We start from the raw sequence: 26,841 nt of genomic DNA, 5'->3' as shown, positions 1-26,841 counted from the left end.
GTCCGTTGTCTATCTCATTGTCGATCCTTGCATCTGATGAAATGGTGCAGCCGAGATAGGTAAACTGGTTGACCGTTTTGAGTTTTGTGTGCCCGATGGAGATGTGGGGGGGCTGGTAGTCATGGTGGGGAGCTGGCTGATGGAGGACCTCAGTTTTCTTCAGGCTGACTTCCAGGCCAAACATTTTGGCAGTTTCCGCAAAGCAGGACGTCAAGCGCTGAAGAGCTGGCTCTGAATGGGCAACTAAAGCGGCATCGTCTGCAAAGAGTAGTTCACGGACAAGTTTCTCTTGTGTCTTGGTGTGAGCTTGCAGGCGCCTCAGATTGAAGAGACTGCCATCCGTGCGGTACCGGATGTAAACAGCGTCTTCATTGTTGAGGTCTTTCATGGCTTGGTTCAGCATCACGCTGAAGAAGATTGAAAAGAGGGTTGGTGCGAGAACACAGCCTTGCTTCACGCCATTGTTAATGGAGAAGGGTTCAGAGAGCTCATTGCTGTATCTGACCCGACCTTGTTGGTTTTCGTGCAGTTGGATAATCATGTTGAGGAACTTTGGGGGACATCCGATGCGCTCTAGTATTTGCCAAAGCCCTTTCCTGCTCACGGTGTCGAAGGCTTTGGTGAGGTCAACAAAGGTGATGTAGAGTCCTTTGTTCTCTGCACTTTTCTTGGAGCTGTCTGAGGGCAAAGACCATGTCAGTCGTTCCTTTGCGCGAAAGCCGCACTGTGATTCTGGGAGAATATTCTCGGCGACACGAGGTATTATTCTATTTAGTAGAATCCTAGCGAAGATTTTGCCTGCAGTGGAGAGCAGCGTGATTCCCCTGTAGTTTGAGCAGTCTGATTTCTCGCCTTTGTTTTTGTACAGGGTGATGATGGTGGCATCACGAAGGTCCTGAGGCAGTTTTCCTTGGTCCCAACAAAGCTTGAAAAACTCATGCAGTTTGGCATGCAGAGTTTTGCTGCCAGCCTTCCAGACCTCTGGGGGGGATTCCATCCATACCTGCTGCTTTGCCACTTTTCAGTTGTTCGATTGCCTTATATGTCTCATCCTGGGTGAGGACCTCATCCAGCTCTAGCCTTAGGGGCTGTTGAGGGAGCTGGAGCAGGGCGGAATCTTGGACTGAGCGGTTGGCACTGAAAAGAGATTGGAAGTGTTCTGACCATCAGTTGAGGATGGAGATCTTGTCGCTGAGGAGGACTTTGCCGTCTGAGCTGTGCAGCGGGCTTTGGACTTGGGGTGAGGGGCCGTACACAGCCTTTAGAGCCTCGTAGAAACCCCTGAAGTCGCCAATGTCCGCGCTGAGCTGGGTTCGTTTGGCGAGGCTAGTCCACCACTCATTTTGGATCTCCCGGAGTTTGCGCTGAAGATGGCTTGGTCTTGAATTAGAAATCTATATACAAGAATGGAGTATCTCTTGCATTTCCTACACACACATGCTTTGTGTAGATTACTGAGTTGAAGGCAAATAAATAAAATAGTGTTGCTATTGTATATTGATGTTGCTGTCAACAATAGCTTGAAGCACAAAAAGATCCCATTTCAGATACTAGCATTCTGATGGAGTAAACGTCAGCAATGAATTTGGTGGGTTTGACACCCATCACACGTGGCCAAATTGATCTGCAAAATTTGCAGTCTGATAATGAATATTCATTGTCAGAAATAGTTGGGAAAGAATAAACTATTATATTTGGTGTAATCAAATTTGCCTCTGATTATATCATGCAAAATATCTCTTGGAATTGGAGAGCATGTAAAATTAGAACAAGTGTACTGAATTATATAAAACTTCATTGAAATTGAAGTGAACGATAATATTTTGTATTCCAGGCTGAAATTCGAACAGATTTTAATTACCTCTTTAAAATTATGTCTGCACGTGATGAATTCCGATGGATGCGATTGAGAATAAATCGAATGGCAAATGCTTGGATTGAGGCTGTAAAATCACTTGCAGAGAAACAAAATCTAGAAAACAGACGAAAAAAGGTCAGTGTACCAATATCTCTAAGTATGGTAATATGCTATAATACTGCAACTTGCATGGCAGAGAAATAACAAATAATTTCCAAAGATCAAAAATGTAACCTGTCTTCTACAATAATGTGCATGTTTACTTTTTTTTCTAGATTCTTATTCATCTTGGGCTTTTAACAAAGGAATCGGGATTTAAGATAGCAGAAAATGCTTTCAGTGGTGGCCCTCTTGGTGAATTAGTGCAGTGGAGTGATCTAATTACAACTCTTTACCTGTTGGGCCATGATATTAGGATTTCTGCTTCACTGGCTGAACTGAAAGAGTAAGAATATTGAATTTCATTAATGTTTATTAAATCTAAAATCATAAACTATTCAGATTGGAGTTAAAAAAAATATTATTTTTCTAGTACTAGTTCTAGGTAACACACCAGAGAAGGATTGTGCAGGATATACTCCCAACAAAAATCAGAATTGCAGATGCTAGAAGTCTGAAATACGGACTGGAAATTCTAGATATGCTGGGTGTACTCACCAGTTCAGGCTGCAATTGAGATGAAAAGAGAGTTGACATTTCCATTAGAAGACTGTTCTTCAGAGCTTACGTGGTGAAAGCTCATTGACCTCAAATGTTAACTGATTCTCATTCTACAGATGCAGTCTAATCTTCTGAGTTATATCCAACATAATCATGTTTTTTTGAAGTATTGTTGTTTAGTTTGTAGCCTGCATGTGAAAGATTAGCTGAAATGTTTTAACTCAAACTGTAAGGTACAAAAAATGCTATTTTTTATTTTTCTAATCTATGCAGACATTTTTGAGGAATATTGTCATGTGCATTTACATTGAAAGTAAAACAATTTGTTGAATGCTATGTTATCTTTCTGCACACTCTTACTGAAACTTTTGTTTAGGTATATAAAAATAGGAAATCTAGAATGTATTTCAAGATCTCATGTATTCTGTAAACAAAACATGTAAAGACTACTTTCCATTATAGTTGCTTGGAAGATATCAGAAAATTTGTTGTTGTCTATCACTCATTCAAGCAAATTCGTACTGAAGTTGAGTTTTCCAAAGTGTATTAAACTATATTAAACATTGTTAACGTTATTATTAGGCGCTATATGTTGTTACAAGCCGTTAAAACGTTGTTAGATATTCAATAGAAATTGTCGCAGAACAAAAGAACTAAACTAAGCATCTTTTTAACATGGCCGAGAAACCATCTGTAACCTTGGCTCAAAGATGTTGCTAGGAGAGACAGCATAAAAATTTGTTCAACAACAGCCAGAAAGCCACAAACAGAACTGCTTGCAAGCTTGAAATCCATTTTAACCCTTACAAAACATTTTCCTTTGTTTACCCTGGAAATCACACAGAGGTGCTATTAACACAGTTTGCCTATCAAGACAAGGAGAATTGATAGAGTCCCCTCAGAGACAGTCTATGGATCTCACTACCTTATTCAATGCTTCGTCCTTCTATGTCCCTATTCCAAGTAATCTTTAAAATGATGCATGAATTTATGTAATGCAATCTTTCAGTTCTTGCTATTCCTACAAACCTGGAAGTGGTCATGAATGACATAGCATTTTAAATGTTTGTTTCCATGAAACCTTGTCAAAGACCCAATTATTTATTGCATAGAAGCATTGCAAAATCTTTGAGTCGTAAATAGTCAGCATTAATTATACAAAATTTTATTACTTTGAGTGTACAAATGTCTTAATTTTTATCTTTTTTATTCCCCCACCCCCGGAAAAAAATCAGCAACTTTTCAAGTCTTAAAAATGAGGAAAAAAATCTTTTAAATAAACAATTAAAATTTTTGAGTTTCATGCAGGCTAACATGCCAAATGACTGGACTCTTATTGGAAAGACCTATTAACTGTTTATGTTGAACAGTATTTGGGTAGGTTCCTCAATTGCCACCTCTTCTATCTCTTTCATGCAAGGTTTTTGCAGTTCAGTCTTTGGACAAACTGGTCAAATGCAGTCTCTGATGCTCTCCTCTACTTGAACTCTGTGTTGGACTTCACAATCTATTCTCTCAGCTGAGTTCAGTCTCCTAGCACCCAGATAATGTGCATTTGTTATCACCTCCTGAGCTTGCAATTTCATGACTTTTTTTGTTACTAGTAATTGCTTAAAATTCTTAACCTAATTCTAAAAAATAGTTACACAATTTATATTAGATTTATTTGTTCATGTAAATGATTAAGGTGAACACCTTTTGGAAAGTGAAGTGGAAATCTTGTATAAAGTAATGCACTGAAAAATGGGAGTAAATCAGTAAAATTTGATAATACTGAAAAAAGTAAATTATTGGTGAAAATAAAACTAAACATAAAATTAAAATTTTGCCAAATGATTTGCATATAATTAAAAGAGAGTGACAGTGCCTCTTAGTATTTTGGTTATATTTTGGAGGTGTTGCAGACCAAACTAAGCACATATTTAAAATGCAAGTGTTAATTGACAAATCATTGGTTACTTTTTGAAATTTCTGGATTAATTTTTATATTTTCAAGAATTTAAATGCATACTTTCTGCTTGTAGGATAATGAAGAAAGTGATGGGTAACAGATCAGGTTGTCCAACTCGTGGTGATAAGATAGTAGAACTGATCTATATCGACATTGTTGGTTTAACACAATTTAAAAAAACACTTGGTCCATCTTGGGTTCATTATCAGTAAGTATTATTCTTTACATTTTGATTTGGGATGTTGGATGACATGGCTGTTGGCTGTGTTGTGCATTATTAAAAGTTGGTTTGCAAGTGCAAAAGGTAGTTAGAAAGCAAATGGAATGTTGGCCTTTGTTGCTAGAGGGATTAAATTTAAGAGTGGGGGGGGGGGGTGGGGGTGGGGGTGTTCTGGTACAACTGTACAGATAATGGCAAGGTTGCACCTGGAGTAATACGTCCAGTCCTGGTCTCCTTACTTGAGGTAGGATGTACTAGTTTCTGCGGCAATGCAGAGGAGATACTAGGTTGATTCTGGTGAAGGGAGGGGGGTTAGCCTATGAGGAATTGCCTGGAACAATATACTCTTATCAAAACATACAAAATTGTGACAGGGATAGAAAAAGATAGACACTTGATAGATGTTTCCAATGATGTGAGATTAGAACAAGGAACATCGCATCAAGATTCAGGGAAGTAGATTTAGGACACAGATGAGGAGAAACTGCTTTTTCCAGGGAGGAATCCTCTGCCAAGGAAGCAATAGAGCTGTGGTTCTCAACCATTTTCTCCCTAGGCCGCATTTTAATTTTTTCAAAAAGCATATGCCCCACCATTAGTGGAAAAAAGTTATATATTCAAAAGAAGTTTTAATAAAGAGGCAGCCTTATTTAAGACACAAATTTTTGCAAAGTAGTGAAAGTAGGATCATGGAGGAAAAAAACACTTGGGTAGACCTGAGTCCACAGCCAGATTAGCCATAATCCTTTTAAATGGAGGAGCAGGGTTGATGAGCCAGATGGCCTGCTCCTGCTCCTATTTCTTAACTACAGGTACTTAACTTTTCCCATGTGGTCACAAATACCTGCAATAGCAGGCTTAAAGTCAGTTTTTCCCTGCAGCAATCAGCTCCTGAATAAACCCCTAGCAGTACTATCATGCTGCCTTTGCTTGGTGCTAATTTATCTTCCTTTTTAATAGTAATCCTCTACTATATAAATTGTGCTCTTTACTCTGCTGTATGAATGAGAGAGAGGTGATTCACAGTAAACCTTTCTCTCTGCACTGGGTATTTTGTGACTTAATAAACTTAAACATTAAATAACAATTGCTGCAAAGCTTATAAAGGGACCCAATACAGTACTACTTGTAAATCAATTTGCATTGTGCTTCTGGGTGCCCTGTTCTAAAATTGCAGCCTCATACCCATAGAAGAGCTGCAATATATTTCAAAGTCAGAATGGATATGTAATTTGGAAGCTAGTTAAAGGTGTACTGTACCCATAAGACTGCAGCTGCTTTCTCGATTTTGTCGAACTATGCTTGAGCAATGCAAGTGAATACACTACACTGCAGTCATTTGTCAGGCTGCTTCAGTGTGGTTAAATTGTTTTTAAATAGTTAAAAGTATTATTATGGTTGAAGGGCAGCACAGTTATTGTTGTGGTTTGTGCGATGTGCTTTTTCAGGTCCAGAGACCCAGGTTTGAATCTGGCACTGTCTGTAAGGAGATTGTACGTCCTCCCTATGTCTGCACAGGTTTCCTTTAGATGCCCCAGTTTGCTCCCATTTTCCAAAGACAAATAGGGCTTGAAGATTGTTTGATCACATGGGTGTATTTGTGCACTGCTGATTTGTGGACTTGAATGGCCTGTTTCCATGACTCATCTCTACATTTTAAAAACATTAAAAAGCGATGTTCAGTCAACAGTAACTCGCCATTTACAAAAAGGGAACGTTATCTCGATCGCATGTCAATATGAACTGCTGTTCAGACCACAACTTTGTGAACAGTTGTCCTCGGCTGACAGTGGGATCTTAACCTGTAGCCTGAATTAGATCTAAGGATCAAGTGATAGTGACAATGACTCCCTGACCTATAGAAAAATTGAGAAAGTGTTTAGGAAGTGATTTTGCAGGAATTTGGGATGGTAAATTGAGAACAGATGCTCTTGGATATACACAGCAGAAATGTGGAGGATATGTTCTGGATAAGTTTGTCCAACTGAGAAAAGGAATAAATGCTAGGGTAAAAGAGCCATGGTTGACGAGGGAAGTGGACAGCTAATCAAGAGGAAGAAGGAAGCATATATAAGATTTATGAAGCAAAAGTTTGGAAGAGTTCATAATAATTTTATGGTAGCCAGGAAGGAACTTAAGAAAGGAGTTGGAAGAGCTAGAAGGAAGCATGGGAAGGACTTGGCAAGTAAGATTAATAACAATCTTAGGGCTTTCTACATGTATGTAAAGAACAGAAGAATGACGGGAGTGAGGGTAGAGCTGATAAGGCAAAAAGGGGGGTAATGTGCCTGGAGGTTAGGGAGGTCCTAACTTTGCTTCAGTGCTATCAAGGGACCTTAGTGAATGTGAAGTCAGCATAGAACATGATAATATGCTGGAACATGTCAAACTTAAGAAAGAGGAAGTGCTGGATCATATTGAATGAGTAAGTATTGGAAGACTGTAGAATGGAAAATGTAGTCCCCTTGCTTAACATGGGTGAGGGGCAGAATCTTGTGTCTGTGATCTCTAATGTGCAAACCTAATTCCCACCCAACAATCCCTTTTTCCAGGTGTATGCTGAGAGTGCTGGATTCATTTGGTACAGAGCCAGAATTTAATAGTGCTCAATATGCTCAGTCTAAGGGTCACAAGACACCATGGGGTAAATGGAACCTTAATCCACAACAGTTCTACACAATGTTTCGTAAGTAATACATTCATTCATTTTGCATGGAATAATTTGAGGTTTTAAATGATCAATCTTTGATCATGAAGAACAAGTTGATCAACTTCAGATTTGAAGCCAACTATATAAAACGTAAAGATTAAAAAAAGGCAATAAAAAATTGGTACTATTAAGGATTGCGTTAATAAAATTATGATTAAAAAATCATAAAAGGTATAGATTGTGGGGGTTTAGTTTAGGTACATTTCACAAAAGACATCTAATTTAAAATGCAAGACCTATGCATGAACAGAGACTTCATGTCCACAGTGACTTTACAGAAACTTTGAAGAAAACCTATGGAGATTAACACCAAGTCGGTGTTCATTGGACTGATGATGTGGAAAAAATAGACTATTGTTTTTAAGGAACAGATGCCCAGGCTCAGAAACTGATTCCGGTGCAAACGATCCAAGTGTGGTTGAAGGTTGGTATTCTAAGAGGGGTCATGTGGCTTTTGTAAACAGAGAGAGGATAAATGAGCAAGTGGTTTCTCTTTGGAGAGTGGTGGGGGAGAAGCCAGTGTTGGAGGCTGCAAACTTTGCACTCCTGCTATAAGACCCAATTTGAAGATGGGTTTTGAGTTCTGAGTTCGGCCTATTCTCAATCCTTGTAGTCAATTACAAGAGGAAGTGGCCGGTTAATGTGTTTCACCTGAAATAGGGGAAAAAGAAGAACTCTGGTAACTAGGAAGAAGAGGTTTTTTTTGCCAGGCGGCCTCACTTCTTGGGCTGGGCAACGGTGGGATTGAGGTGCGCTGGCTTCAGCCTGTCCACGGTAAAACAGCTTATGCCTGCCTCTCAAGTCCAGCGTGAACGTCGAGCCGGAACTCTGTATAACCCTGTATGGCCCCTCGTACAGTCGCTGCAGAGGTACTGTGGTCAGGCCGAGCCGAACGAAAATGAACGCCGCGGAAAGCACCTCACCAGGAACGTGAGATGGGCGGGTGCCATGCCTGGGCGACAGTGGGGGTTCAAACAAGTCCAAGCGTGCCCTGAGGTGAGGAAGTAGTTCATGCGGCGACCACTGGAGATTGTGAGGTGCATTGACGAACTCACCAGGTAGTGCCAGCAGCGCACCGTAGGTCAGCTCAGCTGATGACGTCTGCAGATCTTCCTTGGGAGTGGAGCGAATGCCCAGGATCACCCAAGGCAGTTTGTCCGTTCAGTTGGGACCAGTGAGGTGGGCCATGAGTGCCGACTTAGGTGGTGGTGCAGTCATTCGACCAGTCCATTGGACTGTGGGTGGTGGAGTTTAGCTATATCCCCAACCTGTTGGCAAGCTGTGCCCAGAGCACAGATGTGAACTGGGCACCCCGATCGCTGGTGAGGTGAGCCGGGACGCCGAACCGGGCGACCCAATCATGCAACAGGGCTCAGGAGCAGGAGTCGGTGGAGGAGTCTGGCATTGGGATTGCCTCAGGCCAGCGAGTGGTACGGTCCACCACCGTAAACAGGTAAAGGCTGCCCCAGGAAACTGGTAAAGGCCCAACGATGTCCACGTGAATGTGGCTGAACTGTTCCCAGAAGTGCTCAAACTCTTGTACGGGCGCCCTGTTGTGCCTGTGCATCTTGGATGTCTGGCAATGGGTGCATGTTCTGGCTCAGCCTGCCATCTGCTTCCACAGCCCATGGCATGCAAACCATTCTGCCACCATCTGGACCGTGGACCTGACGGACAGATGTGAAAGGTCGTGGATGTGACGGAGGACCTGCCTACGTCACTGCTGTGGAACCACTGGCCGCGGGGTGCCCAAGGAGATATCATACAGGATGGTGCCTTCGCCGGTCGGAGTCGGGAGGTCTCGGAACCGCAGGTCGGTGATGGCAGTCATGAAGGCCCTCGTCTCCTTGTCAGCTTCCTGTTCCCGGGTGAGCTGGTTGAGGCCGGGTGTCAGAGTGCAGATGGCCAGCTGCGAGAGTGCATCAGCAACCATGTTGTCTTTTCCCGCCTTGTGTCGAATGTCGGTGGTAAACTTCGACATGAAGGAGAGGTGACGCTGCTGGCGGGCCGACCAGGGATCCTTTGCCATCGCGAGCGCCTGGGTGAGGGGTTTGTGGTCGGTGAAGATGGTAAAAGTCCTCCCCTCCAAAAAATAGCGGAAATGCCGCACCGCCAGGTATATGCCCAGTAACTCACGGTCAAAGGCACTATACTTGCGTTCCGGTGGGCGGAGCAGACGGCTGAAGAATGCCAGCGACTTCCAATCCCCATTCACCAGGTGCTCCAGGTCAGCACCAACAGCTGTGGCAGAGGCATCGAAAGAGAGTGCCATATGCAGGTCAGTCTGTGGGTGGGCGAGCATGGTGGCCTTTGCGAGGCTGTCCTTGGTGGCCTGTAATGCGGTGCATGCTTCTGGGTTCCAAGCAAGCGTCTTATGCTTGGCTGCAATAAAGACGAACAGCGGCTGCATGATGCGCGCAGCTCTGGGGATGAAACGGTTGTAAAAGTTGACCATACCTGCGAACTCCTGCAGCCCCTTGAGGCTGTTCAGGTGTGGGAACTCCCTGATGGTGGCAACCTTTGCAGCAGCGGGCGTGGCTCCTTCGGACGTGATGGTATGGCCCAGAAACTGCATGGACTCTTTCCCGAGCTGGCACTTGGTCGGGTTGATGGTAAGGCTAAAGTCAGCCAGCCAGGAGAAAAGGGCACGTAGGTGGGCCGTGTGTTGCGCCCAGTCCTTGCTGGCGACAAGGATGTCATCCAAATAAATAAAGACGAAATCCAAGTCCCTGCCCACAGAGTCCATGAGGCGCTGGGAGGTCTGAGCGGTGTTCTTGAGCCCGAACAGCATGCGCAGGAATTCGAACAGGCCAAAGGGGGTGATGATGGCCGTCTTGGGTATTTCCTCAGGGTGCACCAGGTTCTGGTGATATCCGCGCATCAGGTCGACCTTGGAGAAGACCCTCGCGGCGTGCAGGTTGGCCGTAAAGTCCTGGATGTGAGGGATGGGGTAACAGTCATGAACGGTTGCCTTGTTGAGCCGTCGATAGTCTCCGCAGGGACTCCAGCCCCCGGAGGATTTCAGGACCAGGTGGAGCGGCGAGGCCTACCAAATGATCCCCAGCTCCAACAGGTGCGAAACTCCTCCTTCGCTACCTGGAGTTTGTCAGGCGGGAGCCGGTGTGCCTTGGTGTGAACCGGCAGGCCCTGGGTGGGGTTGTGGTGGAACACCCTGTGGCATGGCGAGGCATCAGAGAACTGTGGCTTGTGGAGTGTCGGGAACTCCTCCAGGATTTGCTGGAACTCGTCTCTGGGCGTGCTGATCGTGGCCATCTGCAGTTGCTCCGAGCGGGAGGTGTCGAGGCGAATGGCCTTGAAGGTACGGGCGTCCACCAGGTGCCTACCTCGAATGTCCATCAGAAGCCCGTGTGCGAGGAGGAAGTCTGCACCCAGGATGGCAGTCGGGAGGGAAGAGATGGTGAACCTCCACGCGAAATTCCGTTGGCCGATCTGGAAGTGGACTCTCATGTCTCCATACGTCTGGATTGCCGTTGCGTTGGCCACACGGAGGGGAGGTCCACGAGGTTGGTTCCTGGATTCGAAGGCCGTGGGTGGTATGACGCTGATCTGAGCTCCAATGTCAACGAGAAACCGCTGGTCGCTGACTAAGTCCTGCAGGTAGAGAAGGCTGTGTCTTTGGCCAGCCACCACAGCCATTAACAGCGGCCAGCCTGGTCGTTTCCCTGGAACGAACAGGGCTGACGACACTTCCGAGACTTGGCTTCCCAGCGCTGGTGGTAGAAGCAGAGGCCTGAAGCAGATGCTGTGGCCTTGGTTATGCTCTTGGGGGCCCCTGCAGGGGCCAGGTGCTCTACCGCAGTGCGAGGGGCGGGCTTGGCATGGTCGTGCCCGTGCCTCATGATCTGCTGGACCACTGAGCCTTCCGAGAATAGTGCGAGCCATTGCTCTTGGGCCTTCTGGGCAACCTTCCTCGCGTCAGTGAAGCTCTCCTGAACCAGCAGCAGGCAGATGTCCCTGGGCATATGTTCGAGGAAGATGCACTCAAAGTGGGCAGTTGGTGTGCTCACCGATGAGCACGAGCATCTCGTCCATCAGTTCCATCGGGGACCTGTCCCCCTGGGCGTTGAGCTGGAGCACCCGAGCGGCACGCTGGTGTCTGGATAGTCCGAGGGACCCGGTAAGCACTCGCTTGATGGTCTCCTACTTGTCCTCAAAGGGTGGGTGCTGAGCAAGATGCAGCACACGTCTGGTGGTGGGCTGTTCCAGGGCAGCGACCACGTGGTAGAATTTGGTCATGTCGGACGAAATCTGGTGGAGGTGAAACTGGGCCTCTGCGTGGCCGAACCAGGTCTCCGGCTCCTGAACCCGGAATTCAGGCAGTTTCACGGCTATAGCGCTGATCCCAGGCTTGCACATGATGGGTTCAAAGACGTTTGAATCAGTCGGGGTCACCAATTGTAGTGGCGGCTACACTGCTCCTACAATAACACACGCAACCAGATGGGTTGAGCTCATTCAGCAGACTAGTTAATTGGAATGCTGCTGAGCTGCACTTATACTCCCAGCCCGGACCTGGCTGAGAACCGTGCTGACATCACCCGGGCGTCACGTGGTCCCCAAGTGCAGGTTTCTGAGCCCTGAGCTGGAGGGAAGGGAAACCCCCGACGGTGCTATACTGTATTAACATGTTTGTCAAAGTTGAAAGTGGGATTAAATATCACACCAAGGGATTTGATGTGGGGTTTAATGAGGGTAGGTAAGCTTCCAAGACTATTGGAGATCATTTTGGTAGAATTAGAGGGATCAAATAGGATAACCTCAAAATTCCTTTCATTTTGCTGAAAGAAATTTTGAGCCATCCAACACTTTATGTCCTCCAGACAGTTAGTTACATTGGCTATCTTTGATTGGTCATTAGGTTTCAAGGGGAGGTAGAGCTGAGTATCATCAACATAGCACTGGAAAGAGATGTCTTGTTTTTGCATGATATGACCAAGGGGAAGCATGTATAAAGAAAAGAGAATGGGGCCTAGAATAGACCCTTGTGTGACCTCGCAGGAAAGGGTAGCTGAAGAAGACAAAAATTTGCCCATATTAACTGAGAAAGTCCAATCATTAAGGCCATGCCATTGACACCAACCCCATACGAGAGACAATCTATTAAAATAGCGTGATCCCCAGTATCGAGCGTTGCGCTAAGGTCCAGGAGAATTATAATGGCGGAGCCACCTGATTCAGTAAAAAGGTGCAGGTCAGACCAACTCTTTGCTATGGTGGACCTTATATTATAACCTGACTGGAATTTTTCCAATATGTTGTTTTGATGTCGGTAGGGCAACAATTGGCTGAGAACAACTTTTTCAAGGACCTTTGACAGGAATGGAAGTTTAGGAACAGGTCTGTAATTTTTGGGTGCGGTGGGGTCAAAGTTGGGTTTTTTCAGGAGGGGCTGGACCACAGCATGCCTGAAACAAATTGGAATACTACCAGTGGCCTGTTAATAATAGAGAAGATGCTTGGACCAGCTATGTCGAAAACATCCTTCAGGAGGGATGGGAAGTAGGGATAATATCAAGGGGGTAGGTTGTTGGTTTCATGGAGGACACAATTTTTCTAAGGGTAGGTAGTGTGATAGAGCTAAAGCGGTCCAGGTTCAATGAACAGAACTGTGGTACAGTTAGGTTCTGGCTGGGGGGGGGGGATGGGGGGGTGATTATTTTTCCTGATACTTTCAACTTTCTTTATGAAGAATTTTTTTAATTCTTTGCATTTTGTAAGAGATCTATCAGAGTTGATATTGGGTGCAGGACCAATGACTGAGTTGATGGTACTGAACAAGACCTTGGATTATGGGAGTTGCTGGAGATTGGATTAGCAAAATATTTTGTTCTTTCAGCTTCTACTGCTTCCTGGTATTTGTGCAGGTTGTTTTTCCAAAATGTCAAGGGAAATTTGAGTGAAGGACAGACTCCTCACTGTAGGAATGGTTGGGGAAATTAAAATGGTTGGCTGCAGAAATCTCAAGTTTAGGCTCACAGAGCATCTGCATTTGGTCTCAGTGTAGAAGAGGCAAGTACAACAATTGCAATAGATTAGGTGGGGAAAATGTGTGTAAAGCTCTGGCTCATCTGGAAGGACTACTTGTGGCAATGGATGGAAGTGAGTGAAGAGATGTAGGACAAGTTTTTCACTTTCTGCAATTTCAGTAGGAGATACCATTAATAGCATGAAAGGATGGGTGGGGACGGAAGAATGGATCAGCAAGGTTCAGACAGATTTATCCCTGAGGAAAGTGGATAGGGGTGTAGAAATGTCGGAGAATGATGTGACAGATATAGAGATTGGTGGAGTGGAAAGTGAAAACGAGGGGGACTCTGTCCTTGTTTTACCTGAAGGGAAGTGGGGTAAGGGCAGAAGTACAGAAAAGGAAGAGATGCGGGTGTGGGCTTTATCAATGAAAACAAGGGGAAATCAACATTTATTAAAGAAAAGACATTTTGGTTGTCATGGAATGGAAGGGAACAAATGAGGTGGAATAATTTGAGAAAGGGATGATGTCCTTACACGAGACAGGTTGGGTGGTGTAATCAAGGTAGATATGAAAGTCAGTTGTTTTGTAAGAGATATTGCTGAATAGGTTGTCCCCTAAGATGGAGGGGTCAAGAAAGAGGAGCGAGGGGTCAGAAACAGTCCAGGTAAATTTAAAGGCAGGATGGAAGTTGGCATTGAACAATAAAATTATCAATTTCAGTATGGGTACAGGTAGCTTCGATGTAGCCTTTGATGTAGAGGAGGAAAGTTAGGAGTGGTACTGAGTATGATTGGAACACTTCAACATACCCAACAAAAAGACAGGTATAGCTCAGGTCTATAGGTGTTTAAAATTATTTTAATTGAAGTAGGATCTTCTGAGTGCATATTTTTATGTTGAAAGTGCTTCATTTGGGGAAACAATTGCATTGGTCCATGACTGTTATCTAAAATTAATGTTTCTGATGTTAAGCTTGTGTTTTTATGGGCAGAAATAAGGTAAAGGGCCCACTTAAAATCACTTGTATTTTCCTGTTACATTTACATTGCAACTGAGGCCGATATTCAGAAAAAAATTATTAAAAATTCTTCAAATCTGAATCAGTTGGAACTGAAAAGCAGAAAATACTAGTAACGATGAGCAAATCAGGCAACATATTTGGAGTTTAAAGCAGAATTAGTCTTTCACGTTCATATAAAGATTTTCCAGAATTCAATACCCTTGGCTTGAAATCTGAGAATGGAAGGACTGATGCCTTTGGATTAGCACAAATAGAAGGTAAAAGCTTTTTTTAACCCTTTCAACCCATCTCCCTTCCAAATACACATCCACACATGCTCTGTCATGTTTTTACTGTACAGGTTTTGCTGTGCATGTTATTTTTCATGCTTTCAGATAAGAAATGGAGTATCTTGAGTGCTGAACGTAAATGGTAGACCCACTCTGCATTAATCCTGGTCATTACTTTCAGCACATTTATTTAAGTATATTTGAGTTTATAAACTTGACTATTATGTAGGATTTTTTTAAAACAAAATTAGCATTTTAGCAACCATCTTAGAATTCTTAAGGTCAGAATGCAGTATTAAATGAAAGTATTAGCAGGTGATGCAGACCACCTCTGAGTAGAAAAAGTTGCTTCTCAGGTCCCTTTTAAATCTCTCCTTGCTTACCTTAAACCTATGCCCTCAGGTCGAGAATCATCTATCCTGGGAGAATGACTGTGAGCATTCACTTTATCCCTGTCCCTCATGATTTTATAAATCTCTGTAAGGTCAACCATAGCCTCCTATTCTATAGGGAATAAAGACCCTGTCTCACCAAATTCTGCCTATAATTCAAGCCCTCTGTTCCTGGCAACATCCTGCTGAATCTCTTCTGGATCCCTTCCACCTGATTTATGTCATTCTGATAGCAGTGTGGTGTTGCCAACACCTTGGACATAACTTTTGTACTCACTATTCTTGGACTCAGGCTGCCACTGCTTCTGTCCCTTCATTATTACATTTTTCCAATTTCACCATTGTGACCTTGCTCCTCTCAGCGATAAGCAAGTTTTGATTGGGAAGGGAATCAAGGGTTGCATGGAAAAGGCAGTGTGTGGGGTTAAAAAGGATTATGAAATGCCAGATCAGACTCGATAGGTCGATGGCTTAATTCCACTTCTGTGCCTTGTGGTTTGGAGATGGGGCACTTATTGTTATTAAATACTTATTTCTTGGTGTCATTTTAAAATTTTTATTATTGAATGGAATGTTTTTGTGTAAAATTTGATATTTATTTTATACAATTTAGAGTGAACACAGTGAATATTTAATATTTCCTAATGTACTTTACACTAACAATTTTTTTTTGTCTTTTAAGTAGCAATTCTGGCAATCCCAAAATTATCAAAGGATTAAATATAGATTACCGATTCATAATAAACATGGTCTATCTCTGAATTATTCTGATCAAATTGTTAAATTAATGCGATTTTGTGTTGTTATTCTTTGCAGCTCACACTCCAGATAACAGTTTCCTGGGATTTGTGGTTGAACAGCATCTTAATGCCAGTGATATTAGTCATCCTGATGATATTAAAAGACAGAATCAGTCCTTAGTGTATGGCAAAGTGGATCATTTTTGGAAGGTATATATATCTATGTTTCCAGACTTTCAATATTTTTCAGTTCTATTTCAATGTGAATATAATTTCATTACAGTTTAATTAGACCATTCATTCTGACAGCCTAATCTCCCAGTCTACCTTGTCTGACTTTTCTTCCATCTGACCCTTTTTTTTGCCTCTCTGAATCATTCTTTACTCAACCTCTCCCTTCTCCTTCACAAACTACTGCAGATCAAGCAATAAGTCCCCTCTCTTATGAGCATGGAAGGTGCCACAAGTTGCAAACAACTGGGAGAACATCTGTAGCGTTAATCAGATCACAAGTACTTCTTGAGACGAGTGTCAATCTCCCCCATATCTTGATGGAGGGTTCCAACCCAAAACATAGATGATACTTTTTCTCCCATTGATGTTGCTTAACCCATTGAGTTCCTCCAGCAGATTACTTTTCACTCTTTCATGTTCCTCATTATACCCTGGCTTTGGTTGTAATTTTGGTTTCCATCAAACACACTAGTGCATTGATTTGACCATAAGGTGCTGGTATTGTTTATAATCTTTCTGCTCTTCAGTTCTGTTTGAAGCTTTTTAGGTTAGCCTGTGTTTCATGTATCTCACTTCCCGATGGCAAGTTTGCAACTTGCCCGATATATGATGCTTCATGCTCTGTTCAAGGTAGAGAGCTTTTTTTGTATGATAAAAAATGTTGGCAAATTTTCATTGCCATCATCTGGAATGTGTATCAGGCAGCTAATATTACGACCATGATGATCTACACCAGGGGTGGCCAACCTTTTAGTTTTTAATTTAGACACAGAGCATCTCGACCCACAAGTACATACCGGGGGAAAGGACCCATGCCCCGAAATGGCTTGTTACCTTGCTGTATGTCTAAATTAAAAATTAAAAGTTGGCCATCCAAGAATACCTTTGTTGGAAGGGTTTACCAGGCACAGGTGTGTTGGTGGCGCTTTCACTTTAGTCGACTCCACTTTGGAAAAAAATATTATCCTCTAAATATATCTGTATAGAAATTATCATTCATCCTAATATGCGTACAACAGTGTATGATAGGAGAATGCTAATTACTCTCTTGATCATTTTCTTATTCCCCCAGAAATGTAGATGATTAGGGATTTGGTGGCTGCTTGGTATTCATTACGTTGGCAACATTAGGTGTGCGAGCAACATCAGGCCTGATCAAGCTTGTCCTGAAATTGAAAATAGTGAGGGACCCTCTATAGCGTTTTCACTTTCATGACTGGTGATAATGAGGGTGTTTGAGAGAGAGAGACCACCCCTGCCCACCTCTCTTTGTCCTTTTACCCTAGGAGTCCCTATTTATGATCGCTGCTTGGATACTATGAGAATAATAATGAGTTTATTGTCATACATATTGTACAATGTACATGTACACTGGTTAAAATTTCCTTGCATAATTTCTTAAGATGTATAGCATGAAGGGTTATGTCATGCCAAAGGAACCAAATTTAGAAATGACATGCAATCTGCACATATGGTTAAAAAAAAAAAAAAAATCTCTTGCCTGCAGTTTAGAAATTCTTTTTGGTTGAAGAGAGAATACACAAGTTACTTCAAAAGTCATCAGAAAAGTTAAGGATAAGTTGACATCAAGGTCATTACTAAGGAAATTAAGAACAATTTGTGTATATGGTTACAGAGAGTTGAAACTAATATTTTCAGGGTTATATATAATTTTAATGTAGCAATTTAAATAGAAGCATGTAAAATAAAAAAAATTATGAAATAGTCTCTGCTATTAGAACCATAGAATGCAACAGTGCAGGAAACAGGCCATTCAGCCCTTGTAGTCTGCTGACCATTATTCTGCTTGCCTCAAAGACCTCCTCCCATTACATAACCCTCCAGACCTCTCCCATCCATGTATCTATCCAATTTATACTTAAAGCATTCACCACGTCAGATGGCAGTTCGTTCCACACTCCCACCACTCTGAGTGAAGAAGTTCCCCCAAAACCTTTCCCCTTTCACCCTAAAGCCATGTCTTAAAGATCATTGGGGGCTCTCTTCCTACTATGAAGGTCATCTACAGCACTCGATGCAGGAGAAAGGCAATAAACACACATCCCTCATGTAAACTGTTCTCCCTTCCGCCATCTGGTAGGAGGTACTGTAGCACTCGGGGTTTTGCGTCCAGATTGAGCAACAGTTTTTTTTCCCCAAGCCATCAGACTCCTGAATTCCCAGAAACTTTTGGATAGGGTATGCTTCTTAATATTTTAATGTTTTTAACTTCTAACATATTTATGTAAATATCCTCTGTGGTCCTGGGGAAACACTATCTCATCTTTACCATTCGAGCATTGTATGAATGATAAATAAAGGTGACTTGACTTGAGGTCATCTCATATTTATCTCCTGGAAAGAGCCTACTTGCATTTACTCTTTCTATTCCCCACATAATTGGGTAAACCTCTGTCAAATCTCCCTTCATTCTTCTACGACTCGAAGGAATAAAGTCCCAACCTGTTTAATCTTTCTCTGTAACTCAACTCATGAAGACCCTACAACATCCTATTAAATCTTCTGCATTCCTTCAACCTTACTGATATCTATCCTGTAGTTTGGCGACCAGAACTGCACACAGTACTCCAATTTTGACCTCACAAATGTACAACCTCACCATAAGATCCAAACTCCTGTACTCAATACTTTGATTTATGAAGGCCAGGATGCCAAAAGATTTCTTTACAATCATGTCTACCAGTATCGCCACTTTCAGGGAATTATGTATCTGCATTCCCAGATCCCTTTGTTCCTCCAGACTCCTCAGTGCCCTACCATTTACTATGTATGTCCTACCTTGGTTGTCTTTCCAAAATTCAACACCTCACATATGTCTGTGTTAAATTCCATCTGCCATTTTCTGGCCCATTTTTCCAGTTGGTCTAGATCCCTCTTCAGGCTTTGAAAGCCTTCCTCACTGAACACAATGCCTCCAACCTTAGTGTCAACAGCAAACTTGCTGATCCAATTTCCTACATTATCATTCAGATCACTGACATGGACAACAAACAACAATGGTCCCAACACAGATCTCTGAGGCATGCCACTAGTCACAGGCCTCCAGTCTGAGAAGCAACCATCCACTACCATGCTCTGTTTTCTCCCACACAACCATTTTCGAATCCAGTTTTCAACCTCTCCATAGATACTTTGTGTCTTATCCTTCTGAACTCACCTCCCATGTGGAACCTTGTCAAAGGCCTTACTTAAGTCCATGTAGACAGCATCCACAGCCTTTCCTTCATCTTGGTAAATTCCTTGAAAACCCCTACATGATTCATTAAACACAACCTTCCATGCTCAAAGCCATGCTGACTGTCTTCAATCAGCCCATAGCTGTCCAAATACCAATATATTCTATCTCTCAGAACTCCTTCCAATAATTTACCTACTACTGACATCAGGCAAAAATTACCTGGCTTATTTTTCGAGCCTTTTTTAAACAATGGGACAACATGAGCTACCCTCCAATTCTCCGGCACCTCACCTAAGGCCATTTTGAATATATCTGCCAGAGCCCCCTCAATTTTTACACTAGTCTCCCTCAAGGTCCAAGGGAATATCATATCCGGCCTGGGGGATTTGTCCACCTTTATTTGCTGTTAGGTAGCAAGCACCTCCTCCTTAATCTCCATATGTTACATGACACTTTTGATTGTTTCCCTTTCTTATGCATTATGCCAGTTTCCTGAGTAAATGCTGACACAAAAAAAATGTCAAAGATCTCCCCCCATTTTGTGAGGTTCCATACATAGATGACCACTCTGATCCTCTTGGGGACCAATTTTTTTCCCTTACTATCCTTTTATTCAATATACTTGTATAAACTTGTCGAATTTACCTTCACATTATCAGAAAAAGTAACCTCATGTCTCCTTTTTGCCTTCCTGATTTTCTTCTTTACTATTTTCATACATTTTCTATACTCTACATGTACCTCATTTTCTCCTTGTTGGCTGTTATATACCTCTCTCTTCTTAAACAGATCACCAATATCCCTGTGCCTGTTATCTTTGCCTTTAATCCTGGTAGGAACATGCAAACTGTGCACTCTCAAACTTCCTCCTTTAAAGGCCTTCCACTTATTGGACACATCCTTGCATGACAATTAATTTGCATATGAAAGCTAGGTTTTTTTTAAAAACAGATTTACAACAATGATAAATATAATGTCAGAAAAGTCATTTGTTTTTTTCATTTATTTCACCTAAAATGATTGCAAATTTCAAGCTCTTATCCAAGCTTCAAAACAAGTAAAATTACTTGGAAAGAAACAAAACATGAAAGAAAAATTGGATAATCAAAAAGAAAATAAAAATATTAAATATTTAAATGTAGCAAGGGAAACATTTTGAATTGATATCCAAAATCCATTTCATTTTTCTCTGCACTTGATGTCTTAAAAATAAAGTAAACAATCATTGCTGGATCATGTGCATGGCATAAAAGTGACAAGTTTAAAACAGCTGATAAAATGCAGATTAGAGTGGAGCAGGTTGCACCACTTTTTTAGTGACTGATTTGATTGTAACCTCAGCTCATATCATTTTATTCTCTTGAGTACCAAGAATCTATTTGCATTCATTTTAAATATATTCTACTGTGATTCTGCCACCCTTCTAGAAAGGTCAATGTGAAGATTCACACCACGAGAGAAAGCAGTTTGTTTCACCTGTTTTAAGTGGGAAGAGTCTTTAGTTCAAGATACTTACATAAAATCATGCTTTCTATCCCATCAAGATCTTGCATTTCAATAAAGTTCCTCTTCATTCTTCTAAACTCCAGCAAGTGCAAGATTAGGCCGTCCAATGTTTTCTCTCAAGAAAGTTGCCCATTCCAGTTATTAGTCTGTGGATTTTCATTAAGCTGCTTCAAAAACATTAACATATTTCCTAAATTAAAAAAACCAACAAGAAACACAGTACCCCAAATGTAATCTCACCATTCCCCTGTATAATTTAAAATAATCTCTCTATTTTAGTGTTTAATTCCCATATCACGGAGGACAACATTTTGAGTTTTCCAAATCACCCGATTATGATAACCACCTTTTATAATGGCAATCAGATCTTTATGACATATTTCTACAAAAGCTATGCCTAATGGGGATGAATGATGGTTAAATGGGATAAAATTTAAATGTGCAGACTTGGGAATTCACTATATAAATTTAGTACTTCTCTGGACTGCAAATTTTTGGCCATTTTAAATTTGAGCATGTAATTGAGAACGGCAAATGTTGGTCACGATCAATCAAACTGGAGGCCCTTATTACAGGAGTTTTTTTAAGCAGTGTCGATGAAATTTAGAATGTTTAAACTTCACTAAAAAGTTTAGCATAATTAAAGAATGATGTTTCCAAATTTGTTTAAGCTGAGTTGAGTGTTTTGATCTGCTTGTTCACAGGATAGAAGGTCTTTCTTGGATATAATTCACATGTACACGGAAGTCCATGGCACAGTTCACGGAACTAGCACAGTCCATATTCCCCATTATGTGAAAAATCATGGGATACTAAGTGGACGTGACCTTCAGCTTCTGCTACGAGAAACAAAGGTACAAAGTGTGATGCTTGACACGCATTAGATTTTTCAATGTGTAGAAGCAAATAGGCACATCACAACATTAAGGATCGATATTTTTTAAAATTTTAGACATACAGCACAGTAACAGGCCATTTTAGCTCACGATCCCGTGCTCCCCAATTACACCCAATTAACCTACTAACCCCCACCCCCAGTATGTTTTGAACAGTGGGAAGAAACCAGAGCCCCCGGCGAAACCCACACAAACACAGAAAATGTACAGACTCCTTACAAACAGCACAGGATTCAATCCCAGTCTTGATTACTGACTCTATAACAGGATTGTGCTAACCACTACACTAATCGTGTCACCCATATTTAAATAATATACTGCTTTTCCTTATCCAAATTCAGTATTAACTGCTCAACAGAGAAGGTTTTAATAAAATTATGTGTAAAGTACAATGATGGTGGAAGAAAATGCTGAATCTAACCAAATTCTGAGCTTTTAGATTTTTACCAGTGAATTAGCGATCAGTATCGTTCAGCAAATTCATGCAGAATGTTTCTTCACTTAACCACTGGGTCCATGAACATCTTTTGAATGTCTTTATTGTCATTTTATCCATGACAGAGAATTGGCTGTTGTGATCTTTTGCTGGTTGCTTCTTACCATTTGTCCACCCAGAATGTCACAATTGTGACAGTGTGGTTCTTACGACTGTGGTGGAATATTTGGGAATGTTTTTCGGAGATAAATTGGTAAAAATTAGAGAAGGTTACATATATACACACACTTTAAAACAGATCTTATTTGTAATATTGGAGAATTCATATTCATAGTGACTTTATAGAAGTCATGAAGAATGCTATGGAGATTTCACAAGTGGCGGTTAATTGAAGTGAATGAATGAACCTAATACCTCTTTACAGAAAGGTCATTGAGAGGTTACTGTTTACCTAAAACAACAGATTGACCAAAAGAGGAACTCCTAGGAGAAGGTCAGGGGTTTTTCAAGTGAGAGACAGAAGGACATGCTGCTGGCAGTTTGAATCTCAGATAGAGAGAGACAGAAGGAAGTCTTTGACTGTGTGTGACACAGAAAGCCGTAACAAGCCAAGAGAAGCTTGTTGGAACTGAAACAGACACTCCAGAGTGGTGGATGGCTGGAAGTACTATCTGTCTGATGTTTTTCTTGGAATAAGAGGAACAGAAAGAAACTCTATGGTATCCTGAAAGAAAGAGGTTATCACCTGGAGAACCCTGAAGGGGCAAGTTTCATCAGCAAGGCATTGAGGTGACTAACAGTGGTATCTCAGTTGTGGAAATTCTGGAACTACACATCTCTCTCTGCAAACCTCCAAGAAACTTCCTGAGCGGTAACCATTTACCTTTCAAGCACCAAAGCATGGTGAACTTTATACATGTTAAATTCTGTGCACAGTATAAGAATTGCCTGCAACCGGTGAACTTGGAGGAATGAGAAGTGAGATTGAACTGTGAACCAAATAACTTTTCTGAACTTTCACACACATTACATACATGTGCACTTAGAATGAGAAGGAGGTGAAATTAGGTTAGTTAAGTTACTAGTGATAAGTTAAAATTTGATTCTGTTTTCATGTTGAAAGATAATTAAAAAACAACTTTTGTTTAAGTAACCATTTGTCGTGGTGAATATCTATTGCTACTTGGTTTCGGGGTCCTTTGGGCTCATAACATGACCAAATTGCACTTAATTACTCTGACTAATTTAATCTTGCTGCCATTTTTTTTAAAACTTTCTATCCAATTGTTACAGGTGATAGAGAACATAATTTGAAAGTCTCCATGTGGAGAAATTTTGGTTCCTTTTAACTTCTACCAGGGCCCCATTTTCTGCTCTCCCTTTACACTTAATCTAGTTTGCTGGAAAGTTTGTCTTGTATGTCTTGAGGTGAGGGAAATGAATGTGAATTGAATGAGTGCTAATTAGAATAAATCACTTAGCCTGAAAAATCTAGTCTGGCCCCAGATTTTGGTGAGGCCTCAGACAAGCTTGGGGCTCAAACCCCGGTTCTGATCGCTGGCACTGTAAAGGCATTGCACTAACCACTACGCCAACTGTGATTCCCTACTTATCGTGTGCATTTCTGTTAGGAAGGTGTGATTAAGCTAGAGAGGGTATAGAAAAGATTCACGAGGATATTGCCAAATCTAGTGGACTTCAGTTATGAGGAGAGACTGAATAGATTGGGGCTGTTTTACTAGTGGAAAGAAGACCAAGGGGTGACTTTATTCATGCCCCTCTTGATTTTATAAACATAATAAAGTGGATGGACTTTGCCTTTGTCCAGTGGTAGGGTAGTCTAAAACTAGAGGGCATAGTTTTATGGTGTGATGGGAAGATTTAAAAGGGACCTGGGAGGCTGGTTTTTCCACAAATATAATGATAGGCATATGGAATGAACTACCCAAAGAAGTGGTAAAGGCAGTACAAATACTGTACAACATTTAAAAGACATTTGGATTGGTTCATGGATAGGAAAGACTTAGAGGGAAATGGACCAAAAGCAAGCAAATATAACTAGTTCAGCAAGGCATCTCGTTGGCAAAGAAGTCAGGGTTTGGTTTAAAAAAAACACTTCGCCTTCGGAATTGAGCATCAGGTAACGAAGAAGTCTCCAAGACTTTCTCCTTTATCCCCAATGCACCCCCAAATAAACATAAATATCTTGCTCTATAAGCATTCACACAAATTAATAAATGCATTAAAACTTACAAATACATAAAGAAATTATATTAACCAAGAAACTTGCATTGGATTAATTGATATTATTACGACCTCACATTTCATTTAGTGTGACTGTCACTTTAAGGGTTCGTACAGGCTGCAACCATTCACAGTTGTGGGAGATTAGATGGCATCATCAAGTACTGACTATAACCAAAGTTGATACTCTGGAGGAAGAGAAAGAACAATGGTTGTTTATCCAGTAAAACAGGTGGTGAGAGAGTCATGTGAGTGGAACACTGAAAGAAACAGAGTCATGTGAGTGGGACACTTATAGAAACAGGATTTCATTATTGACCATCAGCCATCTGATGAACATGGAGGTGGAGTAACTCTGTGTGAAATGGACAATTCGGCTGATTCTCCCTGCCAGGGGACTTATTAAACCACCATGAACAAAGGAAAAGTCACTTTGATCAACCTGTATCTGGGTAAAGGAAGCGAGAGAATTGTTGCATCAAGTCGAGACCAAGGTGATGGTCATTTCAACTGATCCATGACTGGGTTTTGCTTGCATCGTGGAAGTCACTAGTTTCATTGAGTTATGATAATCGTTTGTCTGAAAGGATATTTCTCTGCAAGAAACTCGACAAGGATTAGTGAGTTTTCACCAGTACAGTCACCCATTCTCTCCCACCTCCTTTGTAATTACTTATGGGCATCAGTTTAGAAGTCTGCATTTTGACATTGGATTTGTGAGACTGAAGTTTGGAATGACTTTACAGAATTGTGCCTAAACTGCAATGGTTTGGGTATCATACGCACACGCGCACACATGCATAGTTGGGGTTAATTAATGTGTTATATTATTAGTAGTTATTAATATTGTTTTAAAAGAAAAATATTAAGTCGGTGAATTTCTATACTGCTGGTCTGCAATATAACAATATTATAAGCATTGATCAATTTTGAAATCGCAAGATGGCTGGTCCTTTTTTCTCTGTTCTGCCATTCATGGCTGTTTTTTTTTTTAATACTGCTCTATTTTTCAGCATTCTCTCCATATCTGATGTTCTTCGAATGTCTGGAAGATTTTAATTTTTTCCTTGTAATGTTTCAGTGTATCTTAAACTTTGGTGCCTTGATCCACTTCAACTTAGCTTTCTGAAATTTCCATTAATGTTATAATGCAACAAACCTTGTTTGTATAGTAAAATCAAGTATTCAGCCTTTCCGGTCCATGTCTTGGGGAGCATTTATATTGGTCCCTACACCACAACTAGAACAAAGGTAATATCTCTGTGAAAGTTGCCACGGTTGCTGTGGATCTAAATTGTAGAGGTGATCCATAATTTCTTAAAGGAATTTCAATGCAAATATTTGTTTACCATTATTTGCAACTGAAGATCAGTTCTATTCAACCTCAGATCAGGAAATCTAGTCCATTGCTGATAAAATGAAAGTGTGATCTATGAAACACACACAGAGAGGCTTCTGAAGGAAATAGACAAGCTAAGTCAGTATCATGTACAGTGGTAAGAAAAGGGGATCAAGAAGGATCAATTATAGGCAGAGGGAAAAGATGGGCTCAAATAGGGCAAGATAATTTTTACAGAAATTGCAAGCAAGACTATAAAGCATCCAGCAATAGAGAATTTAATTTACAATTAACCTGCATTTTTCCACTTTCCGTGATTCCAGTGCTAAAATTATATTTCCTTCATATCAAAGATTATTGAGATTAGAAGGAATGATTGAAATTACCATTGTACAGATGTCACAGGCCAGCTCATTTCTGAGGTAGACCTGAGCTGAGTGGCTCAGCCATTTCAGAATAGTGAGATGCGTCAAGGCAAGTCTGGGTAAAATAATGGATTTCATTCCCTGCGGCAAAATTAATGAACCAGATGGATTGTTAAATAGAATCCTGTTGATTCATGATTACCATTGTGAATGTTGGCTTTTTATTCCAGATTTGTCAAAGAAATGCTATGATAGGATTCAGTTGCCATCTGGATTACTGGTTCAGGCCTCCAGATGCCAGTCCATTAATCTAACTATTATACCAAAATGCAAATTTAATTTGACTTTTTTTTTGGAAAATTTGTTTATCCAGAACTGATCTCATTCACAAAACTGGAACTTTATGTAAAAATTTAAGAACTCATTTTCTTTATTTTGCAGTTGTTTGTTGGCCTTGGTTTTCCATATGAAGGACCAGCTCCTTTGGAAGCTATTGCAAATGGATGTGCATTCCTAAATCCACGCTTCAGTCCCCCAAAGAGCAGTAAAAACACTGAATTTTTCAAAGGCAAGCCAACTCTCAGAGAGGTGAGTTTATTCTGAGATTAGGAAATTAGGGTAAAAATTAATTTGTGAGGGAAGCACAATTATGCTGCTTTGTCCCTGTTCAGTTAATATTCTATAAAGACAGCAGTTACTTTGTGTAAAATAGTTGTACATTTGGAAATTCACATTTGAATGTTAGGAAAATGATCCAAAGGTTGCCATCAAATTAATGAAAGCTAAGGTGCTTGTCATTATTTTAGTGC

At 41.3% G+C, this 26,841-nt stretch overlaps 1 protein-coding gene across 6 annotated transcripts in view; it reads left to right on the top strand.

The window, feature by feature from the left end:
- mgat5 (alpha-1,6-mannosylglycoprotein 6-beta-N-acetylglucosaminyltransferase) overlaps positions 1-26,841 on the top strand; it is a 121,240-nt gene that overhangs the window by 74,293 nt on the left and 20,106 nt on the right. For 5 of the 6 annotated variants that reach the window (XM_069935200.1, XM_069935199.1, XM_069935198.1 and 2 more), the window contains 7 exons: positions 1,835-1,993; positions 2,134-2,303; positions 4,543-4,677; positions 7,242-7,375; positions 15,890-16,023; positions 21,457-21,606; positions 26,474-26,620. In XM_069935200.1, coding sequence (XP_069791301.1) covers positions 1,835-1,993; positions 2,134-2,303; positions 4,543-4,677; positions 7,242-7,375; positions 15,890-16,023; positions 21,457-21,606; positions 26,474-26,620 — 1,029 coding nt within the window. The remainder of the gene's footprint in view (positions 1-1,834; positions 1,994-2,133; positions 2,304-4,542; positions 4,678-7,241; positions 7,376-15,889; positions 16,024-21,456; positions 21,607-26,473; positions 26,621-26,841) is intronic. The other variant, XM_069935201.1, reaches the window with a different exon arrangement.

This window comes from Narcine bancroftii, chromosome 4 (genome assembly GCF_036971445.1).
Source record: "Narcine bancroftii isolate sNarBan1 chromosome 4, sNarBan1.hap1, whole genome shotgun sequence".
NCBI classification, from domain to species: Eukaryota; Metazoa; Chordata; class Chondrichthyes; order Torpediniformes; family Narcinidae; genus Narcine; species Narcine bancroftii.
This window is presented reverse-complemented; position numbering and strand designations above follow the sequence as displayed.